Source organism: Sciurus carolinensis, chromosome 6 (assembly GCF_902686445.1).
Source record: "Sciurus carolinensis chromosome 6, mSciCar1.2, whole genome shotgun sequence".
Lineage (NCBI taxonomy): Eukaryota > Metazoa > Chordata > Mammalia > Rodentia > Sciuridae > Sciurus > Sciurus carolinensis.
Window position 1 is genome coordinate 65,761,627 of NC_062218.1, and position 27,336 is coordinate 65,788,962.

A 27,336-nucleotide genomic window follows, 5' to 3' on the forward strand; every position below is an offset into this window, starting at 1 on the left:
ATAAAGAAAACAAGGCATATGTAGAATGCACTACTAGTCAGCCTTAACAAAGAAGGGATTCCTGCAACACTTAACACTTTGTGTGAACCTGGAGGACACTGTGAAGGGAAATAAGCGAGATAAAGAAAGACAAATACCACATGATCTCACATATGATATCTTTTAAAAGTCAAACTCATAGAAGCAGAGAGAACTGTGGTTACCAGGGGGTTGAGGTGGGGTTGGGTGATATTAGTCAAAGAACACAAAATTTCATTTCAACAGGAGGAATAAGTTCAAGAGATCCATTGAATACCATGGTGACTATTGTTAATGTATATTTAAATTGCCAGGAAGACAGATTTTAAGTATACTTACCATAAAAAAAGACTATGTAATTATGTTAATTAGCTTGACTTAACCATTCCAGAATGTACACCTGTTTCAAAACACCTTATTTGACATCGTAAGTCATACAATTTTTATTTGTCAATTTTAAAAAAAATCAGCAGAGACACTACAAGGCTGAAAAGAGACCTGATTAACAACATGTGAGTCAATACCTTTGGAAAACACTAACTGGAGGACTTGAATTATATGTATCTTAACAGGAGAAAAAAACACCATGGTTTTTTATTTTACATTTTATTAAAGTACAGAGTTAACAAGTTTTGCATTTTCTACATAGGAAAAGGTTGATCAACTTCAGGTGCTTTATAGAAAAATTAGCATTCAAAAAACAAATACAAATTCATAATCAGTTTTGTAACTAAAGGGAAAAATAACTATTTCAAAAGTTAGCAAAATCTAACCATATCACAGACCTTTATAAACTTCGAACAGTAGATTTACCACACATATTGCAGTTTCAAATTCTAATATAGCAAAACGTAACCACAAAATTTGGCTACAGCTAATTGTTTCAGAAAAGTTTAAAAAATTAACAAAGTTATGACTATAAAATTGTCATTTTTCTTTGCAAAATAAAAAGCTTAAATCTTTAATAAAGGAAAACAAAACAATTCTCTTAAATTTCTTATAAATAGCTCTCAAGACATATATTATGCATCTGCTGTAAGCTTTCTTTACCTGAGGGAATTTCCCAGGATCCTTTAACCCAAAGGATTACCTTTGAACAGTTCTATCCATTTTATTCACATGAATATGATTAAACTTCTACAGAAGTGGATTTGGACATATGCATTCTTAATCTTCCCTTCCCCCATTAAGTTTTTTCTGAAAGGATTTTGCTTTAAAATAAAAACAAAAAGCCTCTTTGGTAAAAGCCGAATATTTCAACCTTTCAAAAATGACCAACTCTGTGAATATCTACTGAAGAAGAAAAGAGATCTAAAGATCCGTGTGAATAGCTCTGCCATCCTCTGAAGTCACAGGTTCAACCTGAGAGAACCCTTCTCTGCCTGAAATGCAAAACTCAGCTTATTAGCAAGTTGCAGAGAACATCTCACGGTTCCTTGAGCCAAGTGGCTACCTGCACTGTCCTTGATGGAGGAGGGCCCACTGGTTTCTCTGGATGTTCAGGGTCTTAGCTCAAGATCAGAACCCTCTTGGTTGTGGGCAAAGCCGTCTTTCAACTCCAAGAGGTGTAGGATGTGAGTGCACAACAAAATGAGATATTATTTAGAAAGGCAATAGGAAGAAAAAAAGCCCAGGAAGCTTAAATACAGGCCCTGGAATTCCCTTCACAGGATAACATGAAGCACCAATGGTGGTAAACTGTCTGGCAAAAATTAAATAAGTACATCATCTTAAAAAGGCAGAGGGCAACAAGTGGAGGAGCGGGGTGATTAACTGTAGGCTGAGGTCATCCACAGTGAAGGATCCTCTGAGGAACTGTAAGTACTCAATGTAGGAACTCCCCTGCTGGCCATTACTTCCTGGAAACATAGCCCCAGAGTCCCAGCAACTCCACCCTCCCTCCCGCCTACACCCGTAGTCTATCTACTCAATAAACGTCTGGCAAACACAATTTGTAGACGATTTCCCAAGAAACTATGAGGATAAAACCACAACCAACCAGAATTACAAAAGCTCAACCCAGTAATGATGTGGCAGGTTTTCTGAAGACTTGAGAAGAGTCTCGCTCATGACAATGAGGGAGAAATTTTCCACATCAGGTGAATGGCCTGGAGGAAACATATGCCCCCAGTTTCTTAAAATCTTCAGCTTTCATCTCTAGAGGAGCCTGACCAGCAGCTTCAGGAAAGGCACCTTTGTAATCAGGTACAAAAACTTGGAGGAAGCAAAGGTCTGTTATTGTTTAAAGACATCAGTGAGTTAAATGATTGCATTGTTACTGCAACTCAAAGCAACTGGCACAATTTTTCCAGTTTCTTAAGTCTCAATAACACAAAACATAGGGTATTAAAAAAAAAAAAAACAAAAAACCCTATCAATGTTGACTCATCACCTGAATATTGTTTCTTATTATTTACAATCATTAAAGTTGACTTCTTACCTATATACCCTCAGTTCTCAGAGTGCAGCCACCTCTCCTATGGGCATCCCAGAACCTTGTTAGCACTGAGAATAAAAATTAGGACTGTAACTCTTCCTCCTGCATCAGACCCACCTTCAGAGGAGAACACTGTGCCACAAACCAAGGTGTGTGCAGCTGGACAATGGGGGTGGCTGGGCTGGCTACGAGGGGGCCAGTGTGAGGGGCCACCACTGGCATTGTCCTCTTTTATTTCCCTGAGTGTCCTGCAGAGGAAAGGGGCCAACAAAGGCATGCCAAGGAGTGTATGGCCTTGTCAGCTGGACCCTTACTTGGTGTAAGGGCCAATTCTAAAGTTACCCCAGCTGGCTGCCAGACCCACCCAGATGGGAAGACAAATCAAGGACTCGACTAGACCTCGGCAGGAAGAAACCCAAGGACACTGCCTGCAGCTCCATGCTGACTATTAAAGGGCTTCTTGTGGTGTTTCCTAAAGGTGACCTTGGCTTACCCAGAGCCCCCACGTCACTGCACCAGGCACTGCAGTGGCCTCTGCCAGGGGGTTGCCACACACAGCCTCACTTCCTGAACTCTCACTGGTTTGTGGAGCTGGCACTCCCCTGACTTCACTAGGGTCTCAGACTTGTGTGCAACTCATTTGGTGACTTTGGATTCAGCTCTGAACTGCTGAGTACAGAGTTCTTCCCAAGAAAAAGAAACATGCACACACTGAATAGGCATACATGAAGAGCCTTTTAAAACTGAATCTCAAACACTATAAATAAGGCAAATTCCTAAAGGAATTCACCCCTGTATTTGTTTCCCTCTTGGAATTCTTGAGAGCAAAGGAGTAAGTTTATTTATTTATTTTATTTATTTATTTACTTATTTTTTGCAGTGCTGGGGATCAAACTCAGGGCCTTGTGCTTGAGAGGCAAGCACTCTACCGACTGAGCTATCTCCCCGGCCCAGGAGTGAGTTTAAAAGAAGAATCTGAGTAATTTCCCCAACCAGCACTTTGGCACATGGGAGCCAGGTTTAGGTAAGAGCCAGTTCTACTCAACTCATACAGAGGGGCACACAGAGTCTAGGTCAAGTCTTCCAGGGGTTTAAAAAGATTCTCATGGCATCTCCACTGGGTCTTTAATGGAGTTTCCACTGAGCAAATCTCCTCCCTGATAAGAACATCCAATACTGAAAACGCATACCTCTCATAGCTGCCAAAAGTCAATTCTTATTTTACGCTACAAATACGTTTTGGAAATTTCTATAGATGTTGTTTATGGCTTAATTAAATATCCCCAATTACCCGCCTCTTCTTCTAAGGGTATTTAGTTACTCCACAGCTTCTAATAGACTTGTCTGGTCAGCCCTATCTGAGGGGCTGCCTGGGAGTCTCACCTTAGCAAACCTACTCCAAGGAAATGAAACCACAATGGATATTAATGGTGTGGTCACACTGCAAATTCAGGAAACGAATGCTCTTTTGCTTTTACAATTTCAAAGGCCTCAAGGTAGAGGAGAAGCTGAGACGCTGACCCTCACACCTGAAAAAGGGGGTGCAGCAAGTTTCAGCCAAGAAGAAACTTTTTGTTAAGGTCCTTAAAGTATTATTATTAATCGCACAAACAAGAAGAAACCATAGCCTTCCATGGCTTAGGCAAAGAAAACACGAGTATTGTTCTATAATCACATGAACACCACCACAGATAAGCGCCCTACTTATTGCAGTAACTTGGATCAGGTAGTGTTAACACGGTGGGGGACCACATGGATAGTGATGGCAAATTGTGCTTTTCACATTATTACAAAGATGCTAAACCCAGAAAGGATAAGGGGCCCTCTGGGAAGGCCAAGGGCGGAGAGTGAAGGCTGTGATTCCCAGCATCACAACCACAAAGGGAAACGCTTCGGGACCATGAGGAGGTGGCACTGAGGGTGGATGTAAAGGCAGGCGCTTCCTCTTGTACCCTATAAATACCAGGGAGCTGTGAGCAGAGCCCTTTGGGGGAGAGGCTCCAGGAAATGATCCAGGAGGTGAAAGTAAGAGAGGGGTCTGGATTCTTTTGGGGGATGGGGACTCAATATTTTGCTTGCTTTTTTAATTCCAAGGATGAGAATAACAGGTCACACAAGATAACTTTTATCCCTGTGAAAAAAATGTTATACCACTCTTGGTAAAAGCATACCCAAGGAAAATGGTAACATAACTACTACCCAGTTCCTAGGGGTAAGTCATACAAAGGTATGTATCACCCAAGGTCAGGTTGGTTGAAAATTTCAATTTCTTTGGGACAAATTGGTAGTTTCTTTTGGAATTTCAGAATTTAAAAAAGTTAATTTGGGTTTTTTCTTTTTTCTTTCTTATCCCCCTGAAAACTTCTTCAGACCCACTCAAGACAGCCAGGGGCATCAGCTTTTCATAGGGTGCCAGTTGCTGCTCAGACCCTGGTACACTTGTTCAAAGGACAGCTCTTCCAGCGCAGCCTGCTGAGCAAAGGGACCTGCTGACATCCTCACACGGAGAACTGCCGAGAGGGACAGCAGAGGGGAGCGACCAAGGTCCACAGGTACAGCAGCACGCACACCCAGCAGGAGGCCATCTTGATCCAGAAGATGGACCAGCTCCCGCTGAAGAAGGTCTCAATGCTGGCACTTTCGTAGCTGTTGGAAACAAGACACCCAGCCATCAGAATAGGAAAAGAATGGGAGGAGGGTCTCTGCCATTAAGGGCCTCCCTGCTTCCCAGCCCCACTAAACTTTCTTTTTTTAAAAAAACCCAGTGGAGGTATAATTCACACCCATTTAGAATATATAATTCAATGGCTTTTAATAAGCTTATAGGCTTGTGCACCATAACTACAATCAACTTTAGAACATTTTCATTACACTAGACCTGCCATCTGCCTACATTCGTTAATCTACTAATCTGTCTGTATAGACTGGCCTACTGTGGACATTTCTTATAAATGGAATCATGGTTTATTTTTTTCTTAGCATATTGTTTTCAATGCTTTTTCCATGATGTAGATCCTATCAGTACAGGTTGAGTACTCCTCATCTGAAGGCTGGTATCAAAAGTGTTTCAGATTTTGGAGTTATTCCTCAATTTGTTTGATAACTTAGGATAGACAGATTTTGGAATATTTGCACAGACATTTCTGGATGAGCATTCCTAATCTGCAAGTCCAAATTCTTAAATGTTCCAAAATAGGAAGCTTTTTGAGTGTCAAGTCAGATTTCAAAGCATTTCAGATATCCAAATTAGGGATGCTCAATCTATACTTCATTCCTTATTATTGCTACATAATATTTCATTATATGGACTTGGCATATTTTTTCAATCATCAGTTGTTGGACATTTGGCTTATCTCTGTCTTTATGCTATTATGAATCATGCTGCCATTAATATCTGTGTATAACATTTTAAGTGAACATAATTTTCTTTTTGTATTTTGTTTTATAGTTCACAATGGAATCACTGGATCATATTTACATTTAACCATTCAAGGAACTACCAAAATGTCCTCCAAAGTGGCTTCATTTTACATTTCACTGGCAACATAAGCAGGTTCCAATTTCTCCAAATTCTCAACAACATTCGTCATTATCTGCCTTTGTTATTATAACTCTCTTCATCCTTTCTTCCAAAGTCAAAATTCCCCAGGAATTCTCAAAGCATCGCAGGGAAGCATTAAAAGTTCCCTCCCCTCCCTCACAGAGATGTTCAGGATGGCAGGCATGGGCCTGTGATCCCAGCTACTCAGGAAGCTGAAGACTACAAGTTCAAGACCAGCCTGGGCAACTTAGTGGGAGCCTGTCTCAGACTAAAAATTTAAAAGGGTTGGGTATATAGGTCAGTAGTAGAGCATCCCTGGGTTCAATCCCTAGTACCTCACATACACAAAGAGATGTTCAGGAAGACTGTCCTCACAGAACTCTTTTCTAATTAACGGGTCTGAAATGGCCACTGTACCCCACTGGTAGTTTTTTTTTTTTTTGTTTTTGTTTTTTTTTTTTTGGCAGGGCTGGGGATCGAACCCAGGGCCTTGTGCTTACAAGGCAAGCACTCTACCAACTGAGCTATCTCCCCAGCCCCCCACTGGTAGTTTTTATCCCTTTGCCTCATTTTAGTTTTCTTCCTGGTACTCCTCACTTTATGACTCGAATCAGATATGTCTCTCCCAGTCCTACCATCAGTCCTACTACCCACAACCGTGTGATGAGAGGACCTGCTTGCTGAATCAAAGAGCCTACTCTCTCTCCAGCATCTATCCTAAGTTATCAAACAAATTGTGAAACAATGGAAACTTTAGATCAGAATGGAAGGTATGAATTTCCATGTAATAACAGAGAAAGTCAGGTCTGTTATGTAAAATTTTAAAAATTGGAAAAAGTCAGGTACAGTGACACATGCCTGTAATCCCAGCTCCTCAGAAGGATCACAAGTGCAAGGCCAGCCTGGGCAACTTAGTGAGAGAATTTTTAAATAAAATTTAAAAATGACCAAGGATGTAGTACCCTGGTAGAGAGTCCCTGTGTTCTATCTGAGTACTACAAAAAGAAAAAAAAGTAAGATAAAATTTGAAGTAGGGAAAACACAAAAGGATATTTTCTCTTTATTAACAAGGTTATTGTCCTGCATTGCTATTACTGTGTTTTCTAGTCAGCCTGTAGAGTTAATCCATTTTGTTTTGTTTCCAGGTGCTAGGTAGGGATGGAATCCAGGGTCTCAGCTCTACCACTGAGCTTGAACTTCCAACTCTTAAAGCTGCAGTAAGTACCACCAATTTTCAGGGTGCAAAGGATGCCAATTTATAGGTGAGGACAAGTGAGGACTTCTCGTAAGGTTGTGGGTACAGCAAGACTGGGAGAAGAGTTCAATTACTCCAAAAGGTCTGATCTGCATCCTGCCATTTTATAAAAAAGAGCACTTAACTTGATTTTTCTAATAATCAAAAGGGCCACTCACTGGAACCAGTTGGTAACAGTCATCATCACATACAGGGAAGCCAAAAAGAATACGAAGTGGAAATAGGAATAGCTGTAGACCGTGCCTCTCTTCTCATCATAAATGACCCGTGGTCCCTCTTTCACATTCTGCGGCTCTTCAGTGTCTGCAAATCACAAAGGGAACCCAAGTGCAGAGAGTCAACACAAGCACACCCAAGGTCTTAGCAACACCATACTCATTTCCAATGTCCCAATAGCTGCTGAGCAGAAAACACTGTCCAGAACCATCTGTAGCCCCATCCCCACCCCATGACTCCCTTGATCAGGAGTCACCAAACACCATGTTTACTTTAGCAGAGCAAAAGAAAGAGAGCCCTGAAAGACATAAAGCACGTCAGACGATTAGCAGAAAGGGAGAGTAACCCCTGGGGCTCTCCCTTTAAAAACACAGTAAGTTGAAGGAACAAAATGGCTCCCAAATGAGATGTTAGGATATCTTTTATTTTCTAAATCATTCCTTTAAAAAATACACATTCCACTTTTCTAAGTATTATTGTATTAGTTAACTTAAATATGAATTAGAATACAGACTCATTTTCCCTACCAGAATACCAACACAAACAAAACCCAGCTACCCTTGAGAAGAGTGGGCAAGTATTGTGGAACAAAAATCTCCCCCTTAGTGTTTAGGGTATTAGCATCTGAACTGCAAATGCTTGCAGTGAGCCCACAGGGCCATAGGGCCACATGGAATGACAGCGTGTCACTTACCCTCCCCATCAGGCCCGAAGCAGAAGCAACACCGAGCTACCTGTGAAAGCAAGCGCAGCACAGTCAGACGCCTGTTCTCTGCTTGCTATTTCCCCATCGTAAAGCACTAGGGGACAGTCACCTGCCAACCTGGCCCTGCTGGAACCGCGTCTTAGGCCCTGAGTTGCACACTTCATCCCCTCAAGTCTGACTAAGGATGCGCTGTTTCCCCGGTGTGCCAGGTGCTGGTGACTGAAACACCACAGACACGGAGATGTGTCACCCAGACCCCCTCAAAGAGCCTGGTGCTTGCCCTATCCTCTGAGTGCTGGGAATAGAGCCTCCAGATGTCACTCCTTTAAGCTGCATGTCAGCAGCAGAGCCACCCTGCCCCACAGCAAACCCCACCTGGGCTTCCCCCAAGGAATGACTGAGAAGGGCCCGTCACTAGTACCATTAGAACCTTCAGAACATTAGGGTCCCCAGGGCAACATGCTCTGGGTCACACAAGCACCTCCTGGGATGAATAAGACTTTTCTAGCCTGTACTGCCCTTCAACTTCACCTTCTGCCCAATTCTGCCATCTAGAAGGACGAGGGGCCCCCTCTCTTTATACTCCCTTCTAGTGCAACCTCATCAAATCCTCTTTAACCTCTAAGACTGGGACTATTATTCTGTTCGCAGTTGTAGAAACCGAGGCTAGGTAGTTTAAAACACTGGCCTGGGGTCACCAAACTAGCTCAGTGTCACAGCTGGGACACAAATGCAGGATGGAGAGCCAAAGTCATAATAAGTGAGATGTGATACCTAGGAGGGTAAAACTGACAGAATCTGAAATGGGAAAGTTAAGGAATCTAGAAGGACAAGGCCTATCCACATTTCCTACTGAGACAGTCTGGGAAGTGCTGGGTCATCGTAATTTTCTGGCAGAAGACATTTGAAAAAAAAAAAAAACAGAGCCAGGCCTGACGATGTGGGAGCTTAGGACTTCGTCCTGTTTGAACATCTCCAGGCCAAGCCCTTGTTTCCCTCCTGAATGGCTAGGCTAATAAACGTGTAAAATGGTATCAGCTTTGATGGAGCCTTGGAGTGTGTGACATGGTCTAAGATTCAATGCGCTAATTCACTCAGTGAGTCCAAGACACCGTATGCTGAGGTCCTAGTTCTTTTGAAGCCTAAGTTACCACAAGAAAATATCAGTTCTTTCTTTCAAAGGTGTATCCTGTGAAACAGGAGAACAAACTGACTTGCTCAGAGGGAAACACACTGGGCCATTTCCCCCTTGGAGTGAGAAGAACAACATCCTCTCTTAAACCTTAACTTAGAGACTTGTTTTTCTTTGAGCTTGAACTCTGTACACAATAGGGACATTGAAGCCATAAGCATCCAGCCTCAGCAGGTGGCCACCCAGTCAGTGGTGGGAACAAATGCCTGCCTTAGAGACCATTCTCTTCTGTATAGAAGGCAGCAACCTATTCAAACTCCTCACAGTTTTCTCCTTTAAGTGACAGAAAGAGCTGGTGAATGATGCTGGCAGAGTGACAAGCCTTCATAATGGTCCACTATCTCCGGGTCAGGTGCAGGAGAGACCATCCCTAGACACCCAGCTGCAGAGTAAAGTGCCCATAACTGGACAGACACCAGGGCTCTTCCATCCAGAGAAAACCCTTAGAATGCAGACAGTGGCAGGATGCCAGGCAAGGCCAGCAGCAAGGACCAGGAGACAGCAGCTGAGCCCCTGGATAGCACGGTCAAGGACATAGGCACTGGGTCTGCAGTGCATGGTTTATACTCAAATTAAAACTTACAAGTTTAAATGACTTAACTTTTCCATTTCCCCTGTAAAAATGGAGATATAGCTAGCACCTCCCTAGTTTTTTTTACAAAGATTAAAGAAATCACATATGCAAAGCTTAGAATAGTGCCTAGCACATGCAAGTGCTCTCCATCCTAGCCAGCACTGGAATCCCTGGTCCATGCCCTTTTTGGGGGTCATGGCTGAGTCTTTTCCCGGTCATCTCCATCTGATTGGACCTTTCTGACTTTGGTTAATGCCCCAGAAAGAGACTCTGACTACCTTAATTCTTTGGACACACAGAAAAAGGAACTGAAGGGCCTAAAACCAGTGTACTTATTGTTCATAATTCTTTACCCAATGACATGCCCACCTGATGCACAGTTAAGTGAGTTCATGTACTTACCTGTTCAGTAGTGTCTGCACAGGACACCCAGTTCCCTCACTTCCCCATCTTTCTCTCTCCCTTCAAAATAGCTATTACATAACCTCATAGTTATTATGCTGCATATGAAGGGCACATCAGATAGAAAGCAGATGAGGGAGCAGGAGTTAAAACACTCACACCTGTTATGACTAAAGAAAAAGTTATGCAAGCCTTTGGTGGGGGGTGGGCAGTAGGAGGCCAATACTGTTGAAGGAAAAATTAAGAATTACTTGATTATTTGTGTGTGTGTGTGTGTGTGTGTGTGTGTGTGTGTGTGTGCTGGGGATGGAACCCAGGGCTCTCTGTTTGCTAGCAAGTGTTCTACCTCTGAGCTATATCTCCAATCTAACTGATTTACTGTAATCCCATATTATATGCAGGATAGTGTGTGTGTGTGTGTGTGTGTGTGTGTGTGTGTAAATGTTATTCTTTCCTAAGCAGAAAAAGAGGATCATGGAATGCTGATTAATAAAGACACAAACACAAGAGGTCTTCCTGAGAAGTGGGTCTTGAGTTCAAGCAGGAAAAGAAACAAACTTACTTCCAGTTCAGGAGCTGCATATCGCCCCTGCAGAGCATCAGAACTTGATCTTGTTGTTGATGTCAAACTAAGAAACAAACAAAAGGTCAGCAGGGCATATTAACATGGTCTGTTAATGTCCGGAAAACAGGAAAGCTCCAGTGAGAGACTCACTTGTAAGACGCTGCTTAAACAAAAGTACAAGCTGGCACAGTGGTGCACACCTGTGATTCCAGTGGCTAGGGAGGCTAAGGCAGGAGGATAGTGAGTTCAAAGCCAGCCTCAGCAAAAGCAAGATGCTAGGCAACTCAGTGAAGCCCTGTCTCTCAACAAAATACAAAATAGGGTTGGGGATATGGCTCAGTGGTCGAGTGCCCCTGAGCTCAATCCCCAGTACCAAAAATAAAGTACACTTGCTCTCCTGTCCTCATCTTCAGATTATATCAACGAGAGATAAAAAATCTGTGTCTATACTGAACATGTAAAAATTTTTTCCCTTTTCCTTAAATAAGGCAGGGTAATAACTATTTACATAGCATTTACACTGAATCAGGTACTATACATAATCTGGAGATAATTTAAAGTATAGAGAGGATGTTCATGGGTTGTATGCTAATACCACATCATCTTAAATAGGGGCCTGGACCATCTGCAGATTTTGGCATCTCAGGGTGGGACCCTGGAACTAATTAATCCCCACAGACACTGAGGGATGACTGGATGACGGCAGTCTTTTTTTTTTTTTTTTGTACTGGGAATTGAACCTAGAGGTGCTTTACCTCTCAGCTACATCCCCCAGCCCTTTTTTATTTTTTTAATTTGAAACAGGGTCTCACTAAGTTGGTTAGGGCCTCGCTAAGTTGCTGAAGCTGGCCTCTAACACGCAATTCTCCTGCCTTAGATAACAGGCTGGGATAACAGGCGTGTGCCACTGTGCCCAGCTGTAGTCTATTCTAATATCCCACTTTATTTCTAAACTGACTATCCAAATCTTCAGCTGATGTCTTTTTATGTGAATTGTATTACATCGTTCTATGCAAAGAGAGGTACTGAGAAATAAGATCACCTTTGGTTCTCTATCTTGGCTTTTAGTACTGGTTTTTGCTTCAAATGTCAGAATCATTTCCTGATTTCACCTTTATTTTTCCTTATTTTTGAGTAGTCTCACTTAGAGGGAATCAAAAGCTATGAGGGAGCGCAGAAGTGGCAACAGAAAGCAAAAGCACGAATACAAAGGTCACAGTCATTTACTGTAATAGTCAGCCTATGCCACAAGGGCATTTTCCCTTTGGAAATTTAACAGAGTAGTTTTCAGTGTAGTAAAAAAAAAAAAAAAAAAGTTCTCCCCATCATTTATATGTTATAAAATTTATATGTTATAAAATTTGGTTTACAAGGGTAAAACCTAGTTTTATTTTCTTTAAAAACAAAAACACAAATATTTTAAGCACATATAAATATATACAATACTTAAGGTTCCAGTATTAACTTGACAGACTTATTTAGCAAATATGTACTGAAGATCTGTTGTATGTCAGGCTCTGTTCTGAGCAGTGGGAACTTGGAAGTGAAAAAAGCAACAATTCGGGCTCACAAAGCTTCCAAGCTAGCCCAGGGATGGGAGCGCTGCTCTCAAGAAGCTGGCTGCTAGTGGACAGGCACAGACTCATCTTGACCAAATAAACCTCATGAGGCAGCACAGCCTTCTCTGCTCATTCTCTTCTTTCCCAAGGAAGGCCAGCAGCATCACTTTCATTTCTGCTTTGAAGAGATGGATGCTGGTGCAGTCCACTCCTCACTTGGAATACACACATCTGCTCTTGCATTTATTTAAGAGTGCTCAATATTTTGTGCATATGAATTATGCTTTAATATAGTATATAGTTTTCACAGGGGAAACTTTTAATTTTAGGATGAGATTGATACCTGAAATTTTCATCTGAAAGATGATGAATGAATATTCTTCAAGAGTTAAAATGAAATCTTAATTGTAATCCCATTTATAAATTCTTTGGAATAAGACTGTTTCAGAAAGAAAGCTTTGGATTCTACCACGTTCGTCAGTTCATTTCCACTGTCAGAGAGCACCAAACATGTGGAAGGGTTTGTTTTTATTTCTAAAATAATTAATCTCCAGTTCATCATTAGTGCCATGATTTCTATAAGTATATGTTAATATAAAACAAGGTCTTAATTTAGTCATAGTTTTCCCTGTAAAACACTCTTCTTGGAATTATCAAGAAAATACTGGTTTTGCAAGCTCTTTAAGTTAGGAAATTCGTATTGCCTGCATGCAGGCTGTTACAAAAAGACCCATGTGTTGGATAGGCACAGCACAAATAGCTACAAAAGACTTCCCAGATCTCTTAAGGTCTTCTCTTCAGGGCTAAGGTGACTTTAACCTGGAACTTCCTGAGAGGGTAAGAGGCCCAGGCAATGCTTCATCTTCAGAGAGCATCTAACTCACTTTAGTGTGTTCACCCTCCCAGGCCCTTGCCCACAAATGTCAGCAGAGCCTTGCAGCCATTGAGAAATCCCCAAAAATGTCACCCTCCTTCCCTCCCATGCTTCCCCCCACAAACCACTGCAGTAGGCAAAATCTCTTTCACGTTGGCAGAATGATGCACAATGCTGGTTCCCCTTAGTACCTGCTTCCGTTGATTTTGGAGCTGGTCAAAGACCCCTGGGTCACTGAAATTCTCTAAGGAACATATCCAGACTTTGCTACTGGATGTCATAGATCCTGCCCTCCCTGACAAACTCACAGGGCAGACCCGAGAGGGGTGAACTTGTAGAAAGAAGTCCTGCAAGTGGGCCAAGGTAAGGGGTGACCTCAGTTCAAGCTGGGATGCTCCTTACAGCCATCACTCCTGGGTGCAAGGGAGGGGGGCTCTGAAGAATTGACAGTCACAGGTAGAAAGCCAGGACGTAAGTTGTAGCTGAGTCCTTCTTCCTAGCTGAGAAAGAGTACGATATACTCGCAGTGAAGCCCCAGTAGCAGCATTCATGACTGAGTGAGCCCCTAAAGACTAAGTGTCTGGGTGCTAGGCTAGGGAGACTCCAGAGATGTGAGAAGACAGCTCAGTGGGCCGACCCTTCTAACCTCACTAAAAGTGAACCCCAGACAATCTAAGCCTTGCAATGAACATTGGTTATTTTTTTTCTCACTTTAATTTGTATACTACTCAATCTCTAACTTCCTACAATTTCTATCAAGAATTATAGACATCTCTGCAATTATGTTCAAATGACAGTTTCCACCCAAACAATGTGGTCTCCTTTTGTAACCTCATCCAACCTTCCATTCTTCTTGAGCTATGGAGGAAAATGTAAACTCTAAGAAGAACTGATGAGCCCCAAATGGGCTAAGGCCCATCACTTCTCTGTGAAGCTGATTTGTGATTTGTTTAGACCCTTCTCAAAGCTGACATCTCCTGGGGCTACAGTGGGTAATTACAGCAAACGTCAGTCATCAGACCCCCATATGGTGCTTTGCTTGCTCTTGGGAGAAATAAACTGTCCATCTGCACTGAGCGTTTTCATGCCTCTGGGTTAAAGAAACATCTCACAGAGTAGGCTGGTTACTCTCAGCTCCACTTTATGTGAGCTGCTATTTTATGTCTCATCATTCCATTGGCTACTACAGCTTAATTCACAGCATTTAATAAGCTTTGTTATTGGCATTTAGACAGATTTTAAATGGTAGCTGTCAGCTTTGAAAACTGAGATCTTTGGTGAATATCAGATTAGCCCTGCCCAACTTCCATTGTAATGCCTTAATTTTGAAAGAGATATTTTATGTATCATTTCTCACTCAAGGGCAGATTCAAGGCTGGCTAAAAAGTGATTCTTGGTGCTTACTAGAAAACTGAAGATGTGACTGAGTGAAAATTCTATGCTGTAAAATAACTCCATTCCATGTGGTAATTTTATACAGTCCATTAAGTAAAAATTTTGCCATTTATAGCAAATTCAAATTCTATTTTATCTAAGTGATAAACTGCCCCCACCTCATGTTCCATTGACACTCCAGCTCCGTTTAGCTGGGTGTCTGCAGTGCATGCCTGTAATCCCAGCAGCTTGTTAGCCTCAGTAATTTAGCAAGGCCCTAAGCAACTTAGGAAGACCCTGTCTCAAAATTAAAAAATTAAAAAATTTAAAAAATGGCTGGGTATGTGGCTTAGTGGTAAAGTACCTTCGATCTCTAGTACCAAAACAAAACAAAATTACGGTTTTATTCTGTCAAATACCTTTATAGTATTTTTTCTTGTAATACAAAAATTAAAAAAGAAATGCTATCTTGCTGTAAAAAAAATTTGTAAAGAATAAATAGAAACACAAATGGTATGCCTTTACGCCATGTACAAACAGAGAAACAACATGTATCCCATTTGTTTACAATAAAAAAAAAAAGAATAAATAGAAGAGGGGCAGGGGACGTGGTTATCTCTAATGTAATTATTCTAAGTGATTTATCTTCTTCCTGGATTTTTTTCTACATGTGTAGATACAACTATAGCTTATTTTAAAAATGAAATAATTCTATATATGCAATTTAATAACATATTTCTCTTCCCCTGGTTTACAAGCATTTTGCCTGCCAATCCAGAAAACAACTGAGTGAGAAATCATGAATTGAGCTTGTTACTGCCATTTCCCTGCAAAGCCCAACAATAACACTCAGGAAGGAAAAGTTTACTCAAGGAAGGAAGAGCCAAGGATCAGGATTCAAAATCTCGGTAACTTTATGGATATTTTCAGATGTTCACTGACTTGGGCCTGAATTCCATTTGCTGATTCGTAGATAACAGGCACTCAGTGAGCAATTTATGGAATTAATAAAAAAAAAAAAGAAAAGAAAGGGCAGAAAATAATCACCACGGTCTCTTTGGCTACAACAAGAAGACTCCGTCCGTCACCATGTGACAGACTGAGGACCAATGTTAGACTACCATCATTCTAACTACCTACAACATGGCAAGTGTTTTCTGGCCTATACATAACTCTGGTCTGTGTCCTTGTTGTGAGAGAAAGTGACCACGTGCTCGGAATACATTTTTTTTATATAATCCATGACCACCAGGACTGTTGAGTTTCAGCAAAGGAAGATTATAATGTGCCCATGACAAGTCAAGTTTCTTATGCACTGAAACATTAACAAACAACATATAAAGCAAACAGAAGTAAAACCTAATTGTGAAGAAAATCACTGTCAAAAGGAAGCTTAATTATCAATGAAGTATGTACCCAGAATAAGCAGTCATTCCTGTCCTTGACTATTCTTTCTCCAGCAGTCTTTGAAACCTTTTCAAAGTGGAGTACCTCCACTTAAGCATCTGAAATGCACCTACTCTTGGAGGGGTTGCCTTATCTACTTAACAACACTGTGAGTTTTAGCATAAAAAAAGGACATTTCCTGTCTTTCCTGAACCATGCACAGAATGACCACATATGCACAGCTCTGTACTCTTTCCAGCAACAACACAGCAAATGTGATTTCCCTTGGATTAGAAAGTTGCCAGAACATTCTGGCACACATGAACTCTTCCTTACTTTGTGTTCACTTGCTCTTCAGGAATGCTATAGCAACTAATATTCAACTGTCTTTCAAAGGGCATTAGTCAATGATGCTACAGCATATCACGTGTTTATTCTTACCTACCCCATAAATACAAGTAAGGTAAATGGTTCAAACATGGAGAGTTCACATTGTAATACCTCTTTGTTACTTCTGGCCATTTCTCCCCTCTTCAGATAGTATTTGTTTTGCTACTTCACAGGGGCTGAAACTTATTTAAATTCTTTTCCTATAATTTTAAAGTCTGCAAAATGGCCTCAAGTAACTCCTAAGACTTACCAAGAATACAAGATGCACCCAATCAAGAGGATGGTACCCAGCGTAATCACCAGGTTTTCATCTCTGTACAGGTCCTGACCAAAGTCGGGCACACAAATGGTAACGTTCTTCCCATGTTCATCTAGAACTTTTACAGAAAACAAAGTAATCAAAGTCCAATTAGAAAAGCCTGTTATAATTCACAGGAGCATTCATTTTGGGAAAATTCAGGTAACTCTGATGTGACTCCTCAATCACTGGAAACTTTACTCAATAGTCCAAGTCTATTCAGACTAGATTTTTGCTATTTCAGTACACCACTCTTCTACACTGACAAATACTTGGAGCGAAACTCTCACAATCCACTTTATTGCTAAAGGGAATAATTGAAGATTCTCTTTTATATTATTTTTTAATTTTTTAATTTGTTCTAATTAGTTATACATGAAAGTAGAATGCATTTTGACATATCATACATATATGGAGTATAACTTCTTTTTTAGTATTCTTCAAACAATAGTGAAAAGAAAAAGTCTTATCCATTGTCACTTGATTTGGCAGCCTCTGAGGAAAGAGGGTCAGGGTGCTAAGGCCAGCCACAACCAACTCGCAGGAGCAGTATAAAGCCACCTGGCCCAGGTTCCTAATCCAGAGAGATCAGTTTATGTAGATAACGCAAAGTTCCTGACCTCTTTTGGTCTGTAACATAGGCGGCTCCTAAGGTGGTCTGAATTTTGAAAAAATCTGAAAAGCTACCTATGAAGATTTCTATAAGCAGCTCCCAAGACTGAGGCAGAAGGATCATGAGTTCAAAGTCAGCCTCAGCAATGTAGCGAGGCCTTAAGCAACTCAGTGAGACCCTGCCTCTAAATAAAATATAAAATAAGGCTGAGGATGTGGTGCAGAGTTTAAGTGCACTGGGTTCAATCACCAATACCAAAAAAAAAAAAAATTTCTATAACATTACCATCAGTGGTAATTTATTTTTGTCTAAGCTGCTGTGGTTTAAAAAAAAATCTTTATTCTTAGGCCAATGAAAATTTTTGAACAAACTATCACTTTTCCATTTAAGTGGTACCACCTGAAGAAATAAAAGTGTTTTTGCTATTTTTAAGTGATATTTGCTATTAAAAATACTGTAAACAAAAATCCCATTAAGTTAAAACTGGAGGTTAATATAGAAACAATCATAAAGAAAATCTGAAAGAGAACTGGATTTAAATACTTACAGAATCTTTCTTTTTTAAAATTAAATCCAGGACAGGCTACACTTACTGTAAGCCTTCCAATTATATCACTTTCCATTATAAATAGCTATAAAGACAAGACACAAAAATAGTATGCATATATGCTAAAACTTTCAAAATTATCATTGCCTTTACTTTCTAAATTTAAAAGTCTTCAATTTTCTAAAGAGACCACATTTACTCAATTTATGTAAGATGAAAGATACCCAAACACACACATTCATATATTCTTATGTGTATATGTGTACATGCATATATTACAAGAGATAAAGGTAAGGATAAAATATGTGCTTGAAATCAAAAAGAAAATTTGATCCTTTACTGGTAATTCTTGGGGGTTCATATTAACACCATGGACTATTAGTGTTTTTAGCTTAAAATTCCTTTTTAAATAATCCAGAACAATTCTACAATAGAAACAGCTAACCCTTACATAGCACTTATTATATATGAGAATGGTTCTGAGTGATTGATATATATAACTTGACAGACATTCTCACTAAATTCTTAAAACCACTCTATAGAACCAAGCTTTTAAACCCAGGCAGTCTGGCTCCAAAGATCACAGTAACAACTACGTTGTCTCTGTAAATAAATGTCACTTAAGATGAGCAATTTGAGGTCACCCCACCAGCAAGTAGTGGATCTGGATTAAAACCCTGTTTCCTGCTTCCTTTCCCTGCCATATTTCCATTTTGTCTCTGTTACAGAGAAATAATTTCCTGAAGAAAAGAAAATTGATAACCAACTAAAATAAATAAATAAAAAAAATTCTTGAGAATAGTACAGCAGCAAAATACAAATGAGACCTAAGAGCAAGAAGACCCAGAAGAAGGAATTTTCATTACAGTCCAAGTTAAAAACTTTGTTTCTTGAAACAGTCTAGACCATCATCTTTGATTTATTGACTCCTTGATATTTCAACAATAGCTTATGAAAATATCCACACCAGACATGGGTTCCTAACAAGGCTGGCTTACCTACTTCTACAGGTTTGCTGGACAGAGCTGAGAAAGTGAGGTACATGACGTAGCAGCTAATGAGCCCTGACTGCAGCAGCCCAGAGTGTGGCTGACCTGGAAAAGGACAAGAGACAGAGTGAACATAAGTCTTAATAGACGCCCTCCCCACCAAAATTAAACTCTTTCAACTTGAAGGTGCACTTCTAGGAGAGAAAAGACATACATAATGTGTTTCCCATATAGAACTTAAAATTCAGGGGGAGGGTATCACATACCCAGCCTAATGCTAATATTCTAAACATGACAAATTCTGCCAAGTTCTCCACCAACACCTTATCAAACTTGTAACTATCTGTAAACACACTGCTTTGTCCTTCTGAGGTTAATAACTTTAGTTCTTAAACCTCAAGATCAGAAAAAAATTTACCACCATTATTTTGTGAGACCACACAGCTTAGTGGAATAAATGATAAGACAGAGTTCACAGGGTATGTATCCTGGATTCTACAAGGCCATCAGACACTCTTGTAGTCCAAAATGGCACATCCCCCTGGAACCCCCCCCCCAAAAAAAAAACCCCTTATCTGTCAATGGGGAAAAAATGGGGCGGGGGGGCACACTGAGTACAAGAGATGGTCCAGGTTTAAAAAGAAAGCTATGGGTCTTGGTATTCATTGGGAGAAGGGTTTTAAAGTTATAATATTTAAATTAAACTTTGTGTTTGGATCATTCAGAGTAACCAGTATATGACAAGGGATTTCTCTCTTTTTGGTGAAATTTTCAACTATCTGTTAAAATGAAAATACTCAGTCTTCCTGCTGGTTTAATTGGTTTCCAAAATTATCATTATCAAATTGTAATTACCCATAAAGGTATAGGAATAGACTCATTTATAATGTTGCTCTTTGGCCTGGAAATAAGACTTAACTTAGCAACTAATAGCATTAAACCAAATATATCAATATGTTAAATGTAAAGGCAGGATTTAACCCAAAATAAATTTTAATCTAAACACCAAGAGTTTGTTTTAAGAAATTTCTTAACTGAATAATTAAAGGGATTGGGAGAATAATCATCTCAATTGCAATAATGGACTTAAGTTTTTTAACAGAGATGATTATTTGCTAATAGTTGCCTTTTAAAACCACAATTTTAGAAGGAATTCAAGGGGGCTATAAACTTATTGCCCATATTTTCCTTTTCCTACCTAGAAATCTGAATGTTGTGTGCATGTTAATCATTTATAGAATGAGATCACTACAAGAAACACTGGACTAGGAACATATCTATAACCCCAAAGAGACATCAGAGGTAATTTATAAACGACAATTCACTTTTCTACTTTATGAAGCCCTTTCAAACCACACTGCCTCTTCCTTTGAGGCTTTGAAACAACTCTGAGCAAGGTCAGGCTCGCTGCTGACTTCCTTGAGGAAGATCCTGGGCCTGAGGAAGGTTAGTTAGCTCACAAGGCCAGCTGCTACCGGGATAGGATTTCCTGTTTCCTGAAACCTAGACCACACTGTCCTTGCTTTCTGGTCCACAGCCTTGAGTGGAAGATGACCCCAGAAACGGCTCCTTCCGGAGTCCTGTCATTTAAGTTTTACCCAGAGGTTACAGGCAAAACTCATAAACACCTTGCTTAACATACACTAAGTACACTTCCACTTAAAGGCTCCTTCTAGTGTATAATCAATCTCTATTATTTGCTTCATAAAGCAAGTTCAGATCTTTGTGGCCAGGAGGTTAAGCCTGGCTGTCACGTCGAGCCTGGGTAACGAACAAGAAGAGACTGGCGCCCCACCCTTCCTACTGCTGAACCATTTATAGTAGGTTCAGAAATGACCCTGCTTTCAAAAAACTCCACTGAGTTTGTTCAAAAGCATTTAGAAACATGGAAGAAAAGGGAAAAAGTGTGCTTACGATTCTGGACACAGGGTGAGATGGCTACCATTGAAATAAGCAGGCACAGGCCTCCATTTAATCCCAGGAGAATCTTGTTCTCCATGCAGCCGACTTTCTGTGTGTAAAATACTGCCATCACAATCAAGCCCCCGACGGCAACGGAGTACATGATGAGCGTCACCAGGGACAAGGAGGCATACCACAGCTTGTTAGTGGCGGTGCCTGCAGTCCTGTTTCTCCAGGAAATGGGTTAAGAGGGAGGAGAGAGAAGACAAATCAATGAAGGCCTCCAATCTTGCACATTTGCCATCCCTCAGGCATTAACTAATGTGACCAGGCCCCACCAAGGCCACCCTTTCGAGGAGTTGAGAGAGCTTTTAGCAATGATTACGCTCCATCACAGCTACAAGGTTCCTGTAAATATGCGAACTTCTTGGTTCAGACTAGGAATTTTCTCTAAACACTGAAAGAATTTCATTTTTTGATTCAAGTATACTCATGAACTAGGATGAATACACATGGGGCTTATCCTAGCTTCTCCACTCTAAATGTGAAATGTCCCCGCACTGGTGCTGAAGTATTAAGGTAGGAGGCAAAGGTGGCTCTTCCCTGAAGTTCTCTTCAAGTTTCTCTATAGATGTTGAACCCAGATCTGCCACAGTTGCTTGCTCCAAGAACTGCCAGCAGCTCCACTGAGGTAAAGCCAACTTCTGTTTACAGAGAAGCAAGTCTGGCTGGCCCCAGCTCCTCTCTCCCTGTGCTTAAAGGAGGATTGGCATTTGGATTGGAAAATAATATCAGGAAATATTAAAGGAGAAATGGGCATTTTTAAAAAGTGAATGCCATCAAGTAAAGAAAAATTTTACTGGTATATACCATAAACAAACTCCTTTGAAGAATTAATGTTATATATTATTAATAAAGGGATATATAGATAGATAGATATAGACAGAGTATTAATAAAAGGATAGGAGAAATAAGTTGTTTAAATTCATAGAAATTGTTCAGAACAAAGAAGAGTGTTTATAAATGCTGAATGAAGAACAGAACAACAGGGTGACTGAACTGAATCACTGTCATCTGCCTCATGACTCAATTGCTCTCTGTGACCACATTCTCCTGAACCGTCACCAAGAAAGCAACTTGCTTAATGTTTTCATGAAACTGGAAAGTGTTCAAGCAACCCAGCTAAAATTTTTAATGATGGAAAAGTTACTGCTGCCAGAGACAAAGAAAACAGGGAGGAAAGGCCAAAATGATAATGGCCATCGTATTCCTGAAACTGAGCCAGGAACTTGAATGACCACAGAATTATTCTAACATAAAAAGCACACAAAGGAAATGAGAGAAAAGGAGACTCAAAAAAGGAGGGTAAATCTAAGAACCAAATAATAATTGAAGAACACAGAGAGAATGATGCATAAAAAGGTAACCGTGCTGACTGGGTGTGGGAGGAGCATCTGACTTTTCTTCCACTAGGTTTTTGCACGATGTTATTAGTATATGAAGTTTCTTATAGTTTCAGATTTATATCCCCAAAGTTCAATCTTCAGCCCTAACCTGTCCCCTGAACTCCAGACTTGTATTATTCAGTGTCTCCATCAGCTGGTCTAATTGGCATCACAAACTCAGCACGTCCAGGCCAACTTGCCTGTATTTGCACTTCCCTCCCCCAAACATGCTCATGTGCAACCTTCCCAGTCTCAAAGAACAGCAACTCCACTCTGCCATTGTTGGGAGGAAGGCAGGGCAGAACGAGAGTCACAGTCACGCTGGACTCTCCCTGCCCCACCCCCACCCAAGCCATCTCCACTCTTCCATCTTCATATTATATCAGAATCTGACTGCTGCTGCCATCTTTCTTCAAGCTACCTCTCTCTCACCTGAATCATCTCCCACTGGCCTCCTTACTTGCACCTGTGACCCTCTCTGGTCTTAAAATCAGATGACCTTACATTCCTCCCCTTCAAAACTCTGGGGTGTCCCATCTTACTTAAACATCAGAACCTTTATGCTGGCCCCCGAAGGCACAGCCATCTGGCCCACAGCCAGCTATGATTTCATCTCCCCAATGCTTCCTTTACCACTGGGTTCCAGCCACGGTGGATGCCCCTTTGCTCCTTAAAGGGACCTAGCAAGTTTAAGACCAAGCTGAGTCCTGCCCAGGCTCTCGCTCACAAGAGGATAGCCTGCCCTGCTCTACCAAGCCGACTCCAGCTTTATTTTCTACCAGTGCACCTATGGCATATTTGCCTGGTTCTGTGTTGATTATCCCCCCACAGAAGAATCTAGTTCCACAGGACAAGCCCTGGTTGGGTTCCCTTCAACACTACCACTGTCAGGAAGGGAATTCATTTAACTTAAAAAATTCTGATATATTCAATTTATAAATTTCAGACTGATAAAATAAGAGTTTTGGAAAACTATAAGAAATGCTTTGTTGATGTGTGTACTCCTATGTAAAACACATGGCTTCTCCTGCGTATATTTTTAAAAATTAAAGGACATTTTAAAAAAATGGTGCATAGAAAATGATTGGTGTTCACTACCAAAATTGTCACCCATTTTAAAAAAATCACTCTGGATGGCAATGTTAACAGAGAGGCTGTTGGTCCTGCTCCTCCAAGTTCATTTGGTCCTCCTGATGTCCTCTTGTTTTTGGAGACAGCCCAAGTAAGGACTGTGATCTATTTATCTTTACTCTCCATGCCAACCACCGTGCTGTTTGGCATACAGTTAATACTCTGGCTAAATTCAAAGCACTGAGATGGAGAATAGAAAAGGACCAGGCAACTAGGGCCACAGCAGCATGTGGGCACCAGGCTGGGGATGTCAGCGGGGCTCAGGCTTAGGGTCGGGTTAAGATTAAACTAAACCCAGGAAAGTGAATTTAAGATCAGTACATTTAGAAATATCTGAATATACTACCTACTTATATTTCAATTTTGAAATAAAATTGGCATTTCAAATCACAAAATTTGAGCTAGAAAAAAAAGCTAAACATCTAGGTTAACCCATCACATTATTTTATAATTCCTAAATCCAGATCAGAGAGGCCAAATGATATACCTAAAGTGAAACTGCAAGCCAAAGGATAAGGGACACTAAAATCTGCATTCTCCTGGCTTCCAGGTCCATGGCATTTCTATCCTACTGCTTTTGGGATCTTTTCCTTCTCAATATATTTACAAAAAAGAAAAGAAAATGGGAATGGAATCATCCCAGATACCTGTCAATAAATGAGTGGATCAAGAAAATGTGGTATATATACACAATGGAGTTTTACTCAGCTATAAAGAAGAATGAAATTGTGGCATTTATTGGTAAGTGAACAGAAATAGAGAACATTATGAAATGTGAAATAAGCCAGACTCACAAAATCAAGGGTCAAATGTTTTCTCTCACATGTGGGATCTAGAGCAAAGTAAGGGAAAGAAGGCAGGGGATAGAGGGGTTCTTCATATCACAAAGATATAAGAAAGATCAGTAGAGTAGAAGGAGATCAACAGGGAGGAGGAAGAATCAGAAAGGGGAGGAAATATGAAATGAATGTAACAAAATCAAGTTATATGATTACACCACAGGGAATTTCACATTTATGTATATGAGAAAGTACCAATCAAAAACAAATCAACAAGCCAGGCGCGGGGGCGCATGCCTGTAATCAGTGTTTCAGGAGGTTGAGGTAGGAGGATGGCGAGTTCAAAGCCAGCCTCAGCAAAAACTAAGCAACTCAGTGAGACCCTGTCTCTAAATAAAATACAAAATAGGTTTGGCTGGGGATGTGGCTCAGTGTTCAATCCCTGGTACCCCCCAAAATAAATAAATAAATAAACAAAAAAGTGAAAGGAAGATCAGTTGAGTAGAGGAAGGAAACTAGGAGGGGGTGGGGAGGGAAAGTGGGGGAAATAGAGATTGATATCAAATTCCATGCATGTATGATTTTGTGAATGAACCTAACTACTATGGAAAATCACATGCTCCAATAAGAAAAAAAGAAATGAAAAGTACTGTTATTGTTCCATTTGAAGCATATTTTCTAGGTTAACCTTGAAAGTAAGAGTTTCTCTTAAAAAACACAGGGAGGTAGATGTGGTTATGATCCCAGCAACTCAGGAGTATGAGGAAGGAGTATCAGAAGTTCAAGGTCAGCCACAGGCCCTTAGCAAGACCTTGTCTCAAAATAAAAAATAGGAAGGGCTGGGGATATAGCTTAGTGGTAAAGTGTCCCTAGGTTCAATCTCTAGTACCAAAAAAAAAAAAAAAAAAAAAAAAAAATTTAAAAACCTGGGGTTTTATCCCCAGCATTGGGGTGGGGACAGGGGCCTGCAGGGCACAGCAAAAACCACTACCAAATTAGATAGATATAAAAGAAAAGAGCAATATTAGTGAGCTTCCTATCTTATTCCTAATCTTAGGCAGACAAAGCAACTATAAATATGTTGACAAAAAGGGTTTTTGTGGGGACTTTGGCCTCAAAGCCAGGACAATAGCAACACTATTTCTTGCAAAGCTCTTAAGCTATTCTTATTGAGAAGTTTCTAGAAAGTTTTTATAACAACCAAACTCTTCCAAAGTGCCTGTTAAAACATGGCATCAATAATTAGTCCCAGAAAATGGTTTCAGAATCAATGAAAGCACTGAAGCTAGAGTGAAGAGGCACCAGGATCCTCTGGGGAAGTCTATTTTATGGGTAAATCAAATCCTCAGTCTTTGAGATACTAATATTTTACCATGAAGTGCCCTAATTTTAGGATGGCATGTTTATTTTGTCTTTTAAAAAGTCACAGTGAAAGTACATACATCAAGACTTATTGGGGAATCGTATTAATTAATTAAAATGCATTTCCAACATATTTTGGGTATTTCTTCTATACAGATGAGAAAATAGAATTGCATAAAACTACAGTCACACTACCCATTTGGTTTATTTTATAAAAACTCTGTTGTCTCAAAACAAGATCTAGGGGAAATCACAACATAAATCACTAGGTTTTAAAGAAGACTCAAAAAGCAGACAGCATGCAATAACTTTAACATTAGAGCATGACTCAATTGGGAAATCCATAATTGTAGAGATTAAGACTTTAAAAAATACTAAAACATCAGTAGTACTGTGTGTTCTGACTATGTAGTATTCTGTGAACATTTAAAGAATTGGTCTTATTTGGCTGTACTTAACCCACTATTTACCAAATAATTATTAACACTATCTTTTTACAGATGTATCCCTGCAACTGTATCTCACTATTTGATTTTTAAAACACAAAAGCAGAAGAAAAGAACAACTACCAAGCCGAAGAGTATATTCAAAATACAAAGTATTAAGAGAATTGGGACAGTGTATTTTGTTTTGCCTTATCCGAGTTTTTAAAAACTCATATATTCATATAGCACTTTTTGATTTTTTTCAAAATTTAGTATAAAAGAAAATGATGCCCACAAAATCTACAAAAAAACCAAAAGCCTTACTGGGTACAATAGGGGGTTGTTTCTGTGTTTTTGCGGTGCCGGGGATTAAACCCAGGGCCTTGTGTTTTCAAGGCAAGTGCTCTATCAACTGAACTATATCGCCAGCCCATGGGGTTATTTTGAAAGCAAAAAAAGAAAAAGTAAAGCCAGGTGCAGTGGCACACACCTGTAATCCTACATACTCAGGAGGATGGTGGATTGAGCGCCAGCCTGGGCAACCTAGTGAAACACTGCTTCCAAAAAAAAAAAGGGTTGCGGGGTGGGGGGTGGGCATGCTGGGGATGCAGCTCAGTGGTAGTGACCCTGGGTCTACTCTCTAGTATCACAAAGAAGGGGGAAAAAAACTTGCAAAGAAAGTAAGACAGAAAGCAGTTAGAAGTGCTTTGTCCAAAATCAGAAAAAAATAAAAAATAAAAATTAAAAAAAAAATACCAGAATCACAAAGAGAATAAACTTGGCCTTAGAACTTGGTCTGTTGATTGTCTGGTTGTGATTTCCTCAATGTAGCTCAATAACAACAACAAAAATTGCTATTATTAGTTGGGCATTTCCCATTCAGCCTGGGCTATGAATTCTATTTTCAAGGTACTTAGAAAAGAGTCATCTTTTTTAAAAGGCATGATGACTTTCAAAGGTAGGACAACAGATCTTCTGATGAAGGAATCATTCCCCTCTTGGGAAGTTGAGATGAAACACAATTTTTTTTAAAGGGAGGGAAATAAAATGACACATGCCAATAATCTCAGTGACTCAGGAGGCTGAGGCAGAAGGATTGCAAAAGTTGGAGGCCAGGTTGGGCAACTTGGCAAGACCCTGTCTCAAAATAAAACATAAAAAGGGCTGGGGATGTAGCTCAGTGAGAGAATTCAACTCCCAATATCACCAAAGAGAGAGAGAGAGAGAGAGAGAGAGAAGCCATTCTATCACTTTACAAAAGATGAATCTCCAGCTCTCTCCAGCTCCATAGTATTTTCTTTTGTTTTTAATATTATAGGGATAGATGCCGAAGATGAAGTCTAACCATGTTTACAG

General features: G+C 40.2%; 1 protein-coding gene and 1 non-coding gene across 2 annotated transcripts in view; both read right to left on the reverse strand.

Moving 5' to 3' along the window:
• Nucleotides 1-283: 283 nt before the first annotated feature.
• Nucleotides 284-27,336, reverse strand: part of Serinc5 (serine incorporator 5) — a 105,675-nt gene continuing 78,622 nt past the window's right edge. Inside the window, exons 6-12 of the mRNA XM_047556176.1 lie at nucleotides 20,851-21,062; nucleotides 18,946-19,041; nucleotides 16,740-16,866; nucleotides 10,904-10,970; nucleotides 8,162-8,201; nucleotides 7,410-7,554; nucleotides 284-5,101 (exon numbers count right to left, since the gene is read on the reverse strand). Coding sequence (XP_047412132.1) covers nucleotides 4,954-5,101; nucleotides 7,410-7,554; nucleotides 8,162-8,201; nucleotides 10,904-10,970; nucleotides 16,740-16,866; nucleotides 18,946-19,041; nucleotides 20,851-21,062 — 835 coding nt within the window. The 3' untranslated portion in view covers nucleotides 284-4,953. The remainder of the gene's footprint in view (nucleotides 5,102-7,409; nucleotides 7,555-8,161; nucleotides 8,202-10,903; nucleotides 10,971-16,739; nucleotides 16,867-18,945; nucleotides 19,042-20,850; nucleotides 21,063-27,336) is intronic.
• Trnat-ugu (transfer RNA threonine (anticodon UGU)) lies at nucleotides 6,458-6,534 on the reverse strand. The gene has a single exon. It is a non-coding gene; the product is annotated as a tRNA-Thr (tRNA).